The 5,000-nt window shown below is 42.8% G+C and overlaps 1 protein-coding gene across 1 annotated transcript in view; it reads left to right on the top strand.

Moving 5' to 3' along the window:
* The first annotated feature begins 217 nt into the window (after positions 1–217).
* Positions 218–5,000, top strand: part of LOC137998958 (putative ammonium transporter 3) — a 5,306-nt gene continuing 523 nt past the window's right edge. The window contains exons 1-5 of the mRNA XM_068844797.1: positions 218–349; positions 440–1,266; positions 2,147–2,206; positions 2,794–2,870; positions 4,016–5,000. The exon at positions 4,016–5,000 is cut by the window's right edge and continues 523 nt beyond it. Of these exons, the coding sequence (XP_068700898.1) occupies positions 509–1,266; positions 2,147–2,206; positions 2,794–2,870; positions 4,016–4,674 (1,554 nt within the window). The 5' untranslated portion in view covers positions 218–349; positions 440–508 and the 3' untranslated portion in view covers positions 4,675–5,000. The remainder of the gene's footprint in view (positions 350–439; positions 1,267–2,146; positions 2,207–2,793; positions 2,871–4,015) is intronic.

Raw genomic sequence — 5,000 nt, 5'->3', positions numbered from 1 at the left:
AAGCAATCAAAGGGTATATTCGTGATCACAGGGAGCTTACACCAGTTCGGGAATTTAAAAATAATGACAGAGATAATGTCGATAAAACCGACGCACGTTTCAGCACGTTAAATACCGATTTACAGGAAGTTTTAATTTAACAACCGTCTCATGCGTTCAAAAAAAACCGTTTGACAACAGCTGTTAAACATTTCCCTGATCACAGTGGTTGTCATATCTGCAGGCAAGGCCGGTGAGTATATATACGAGGTAATTCGCACTCTGAAAGACATTAGGACTCCTTTCTCTTTCGACCACGAGGTTAGCCAACTCCTGTTTGACTTAGGCAACTGTTTCAGCTCCGTCCGTGGTAAGTCACTCCTAATATAACCTGGTATGTGGAGAATATTCTTCTGTCGCCTCTAGGCCTCTATAATAATTTCTTTTTTGTTTCTCTTAGTCAGCTACGGAGCCCACTCACGAGATATTTCAGTACTCGTTAGATTTTTCCAGCTAACTGATAATCAATATGAACCAGACGAACTGGACAACAGTTGCTTCTCCATCAAATCCATCTGCCAGCCGTAAAACCGATAGCATAGACAATCCGGACGATGCAACTTGGATTCTGACAAGCGCGTTTATTATTTTTACGATGCAATCTGGATTTGGCCTCTTGGAATCCGGCTCAGTTTCCAGAAAAAACGAAGCCAACATTTTTGTAAAGAATGCTATAGATGTGATATTTGGGGGATTATCATATTGGATTTTTGGATTCGCGTTCACTTTCGCACTTAACCATCGCGGAAATGGATTCTGTGGGCTCGGCTACTTCTTGACGGACGCCGATGAAAACCAAATGGGGAACGTATTTTCGAGGTATTTCTTTCAGCTCTCGTTCGCAACGACAGCAACAACCATTGTTTCGGGCGCGATGGCCGAGAGAACCAGTTTAAAAGCTTACACCATGTACTCGTTCCTCAATACTTTAACATACAGTTTTCCGGCTCATTGGATTTGGGATCACAGTGGTTGGCTCAACAGAATGGGTGCAGTGGATATCGCTGGCTGTGGTCCAGTGCATTTGGTTGGCGGTGTGAGTGGTTTAGTAGCCACGTTAATGTTGAAGCCACGGACCGGACGCTTTGATGAAAACGCCCCTCCAAGACAAATGGCGTCCCCGACAAATGTCATGCTCGGAACTTTCATGCTGTGGTGGGGTTGGCTGGGGTTCAACTGTGGTAGCACCTTCGGCATCAGTGGCATGAAGTGGAAACTAGCTTCCAGGTTTATCTGTTGTTTATTTTCTGTATTTTCTTTTCGTTTGTCTAACTGTCATATCTCGTGTTTAACCCTTTTTTGGAAGGGAGGGGTGAAACAAGTTCTTTCTCGTTCATATTTTCTTCACTCGAAGAGGTTTGAGAGAGCAAAGGTATGTTTGTATCACTTTACCAAGTATCGAAAGTAATTAGCGAAAGTAATCAGCTATTGGTTCAAGGTTCTCGCGCCACTTCTTCAACCAATCACAAGTGAAACCAATCATGGCTTGCGCGTGCACATTTTCCCGCGCCTTGTGTCGGCTACGTATAATTACTTCGAGTTTTGATTGGTTTATCGGATTGTCTCCGTTCTTTTTGATTGGCCAAAGTAATTACTTTGGTTTTGGTTTTACGACACTCGATTGAAACTCGCTCTAGTTCTGTGATCTTTATTGCAGTTTACCATTACTCGGTCAAAAGCCCGTGACTAAGAGGGAGCAACTCTTTTGTCACGGCATTTTTACAGACCGATCTATTTTTAGACAATCTTTTCCGCAAGAAACAAAGTCAGTTCCGGTTCGGTGACGCTATAACGTCAAGTTACTTTCTTGTGATTTGTCATCGGATCACTGGGGAGTTTCATTCGCGGGAAATTCAATCTAAAGATAAATCGGTCAGTGAAAAGTTGGGACAGGAATATGGGGCTGTTGTTCGCTACTAGTCATGAGTTCCTGACTTGGTGAAAAAGTATTTTTGATCTGTACCTATCAGCTAATTCCGTTCTTATGATCAGCTGCGAAGTCTCCAGCGCTGCCGAACAGGAAAACATACAAAATTGCTCTTCTGTCTGATGCGTTAGACCTTAGAATATTGGCTTTAATTTTTTAACTTTTAATACAACCAAACAGGGCAGCTGTTGTAACTATCAATGGATCCGTCGGTGGAGGAACTCTTGGAATGATGTACAGGTAAATATCACCCAAGTTCCATTAGCTCGATGCAGTCAACTGAATTTTCATACATACGGGGCCTATTAGGGCCTATCACCAATAAGAACAGAATCCCAAAGGCCACTGCATTTAAGATGATATTCAAAAGATACAAGAGTGAGTTTGTCATATCTTTCGTCTCGCTGACAAGGAAAATCAAGTTCGCGGCATAAAACTAGCTGTTATGGCAGTTATGAACGCAACTTCTGTAACCGCGTAGGGAAGCTTAAAAGATTCAGGACTTCAACGGGATTTGAACCCGTGATCACGCAAAGCCGGGGGGACGGTGGGTTCATATGTCCATTCATCACGGGAACATATGAACCTACAGGTAACCAGCTACCAATATCAGTGGCTTCATGGCGCAGGTTGGTTGGGGCGTCGCACCGGCTTTGCGGGGTCACTGGTTCAAACCCTGTTGAAGTCCTGAAATTTTCAGGCTTCTCTGAACATATCACTGTGTAAGGTGACGAGCATGCAATACAAAGACGCGATCTACAGCTATTAAAACTTGTAAACGGCTCAACAGAATACACGACTTCTTGTTGTGAAATTCTTCTTTTCAGTGTTTTTTGGTTCAAAAACAAGTTGGACATTCCAACCTTTGTGACCGGTATCCTGTCAGGCCTCGTTGGTGTAACGGGTAAGTCGAGGTAGCCGGCATTTTTAGTTGTTTGTATATACGTAGAGTAACCCTTAAAATACACTGATAATTCAACAAATCGATGGAGGATCGTAAGTATGTCTTCTTGAGATATTTTCAAGTTTTAAGTGGTTAATCACGTCAGTAGTTGCAACTTTTGTTTCAGACACCGTCATTTCTTATATATTATTACGTTTTCTTTGTTATATTTAATTCCACCTATAATCAAAAATATTATGCATTCGTCCCTTTTGACGGGGCAGTGATGAGGCAGCGGATCTTGATGGCAACCGCAGGAGTCAAATCACTACTCCGACAGTCTTTTGGTGACCGATTTGGTTGACCGATACTATTTTAAAACCCCGAGCAGCGAGAGGTTACTTCGTCTTCATCCACCAAGTTTGTGCTAGGAATCCTTTCGAGACAGTCCCGTGTTTTAAAAAGAGCTCTTGACACCTCACTGTAGAAATGAACATTTCTCATCATTGGGTTACATGAAAAAAATGGCGGAGATCCGTTCAGCGGGCGACCATGTTGTAAAAAGAGGGTGAAGAGAGGAGGGCCGTGAAATATATAGAGACGTCGCACCCGGGATTGGCCGAGAAGGGATGACATCATACGCGGGGATTGGTTGAAAAGGATGATGTCACAGGGACCCAAACCCTCACGGTAAAAAAGAAAATGGAAACGAGACCATCTTTAAGAATTCAAAACGAGACAAAAAATAGGATTTTTTACGAATGAAACGATTTAATGAACAATAAAAGAGCTATTTAAGGGAGCCGTCAGGTAACTGTAACGTCATTGTTTGAATTTTGAATTTCCGGCCTAACGTGCGTTTGAATTTCCCGCCCAAATTTGAATTTCCCGCAAACATTTGAATCCACCATTCAGAACGCTCCAATTCCAACCGTCAAAAGGGACCTGAAGGGTCCCACACCACTACTAACTTAAATGGTTATTCAGACTCTTTTTGAGACAGTTACAAAAAAACATGTTTGCAAGAAAAATAATCGTGTTTTCTTTTATAAGACTCGCGTTTGCCTTAAATTGAAGATTTCAACACATTTTATGGAATACCAAGACACATATGTCAGAACCAAAAACCGAGCCAGTCTGTCGTTATTTTTATTTTTTGCTTCCAGCTATCTCGCCTCTAGCTCATCCCTGGGAAGCCATCCTAATTGGTGCAATAGGTGCCCTGTTGGCATGCCCCGGATGTGCTCTTCTTAACCGTCTCCTCATTGACGACCCAGTTGGCTGCATCCCCACGCACTGCTTTGCAGGAGCCTGGGGTCTACTGGCGGTTGCGTTATTTGCCGAGAAAGACATTGTTAGCGAATTGGCATTCTCTGACGAATACGGGATCCTCAAGGGTGGTCCTTGGCGCTTTCTTGGCATACAGATGCTCACTATCGTTGCTGTAGCTGCATGGACAGCGGCTATGACGTTCCTTGAGCTGCTATTGGTTAACAAGATTTTTGGGCTGCGTGTGAGCATAGAAAACGAACTGTTGGGCGCTGACAGAGTTGAGCACGGGATTTTAGAGTTCGAAGTCACTCTCCGACACAATAACGATGCCAAAGAAAACGACCCCGAGCAGCAACGATCTGTGAAGATAAATGTGCCGGATGATCTACCGATAAATTCAGGTCCAGACGACACTGACAAACATGACAAAGAGTACAACTATTTCTGGAAAAGGGCTCGTACAAAGACTTTTGCGACGAAATGGCGAAGAAACACAGTATCGATTACTGAAACTGGAAATGGGAGTCAACGAGGCTATTCTTCTGCGGTGTAATAAGTTAAAGTGCGACTTCTGTTCGGAGCAAATCGGTTTTTCCGAGTATGTCCGAGTCACTACCGAACAGATCAAAAATTCATTCGTGGCCGAAAATCGAACTGAAATTTGCTGTTAGCTTAAAATCGGAATTAAACCTGTTCTCACGCCATTCCTTGTCTAACATATAATGATACCAAGTAAGTATACTTAGGAGAGAAAAAAAGAGATGGAACAAGAAGGTTTTCATTAGAAACAGAAACCTGCCGTTTGGTCAACATTTTACTGAACTCGCAAAGCTTACATTTCACTTTCACTTATATTTAAATCGCTGTCATCCATAGTTG

Source organism: Montipora foliosa, chromosome 4, assembly GCF_036669935.1.
Source record: "Montipora foliosa isolate CH-2021 chromosome 4, ASM3666993v2, whole genome shotgun sequence".
Lineage (NCBI taxonomy): Eukaryota > Metazoa > Cnidaria > Anthozoa > Scleractinia > Acroporidae > Montipora > Montipora foliosa.
Note: the sequence above shows the minus strand (reverse complement) of the source record. Positions and strands in the feature narration are given on the sequence as shown.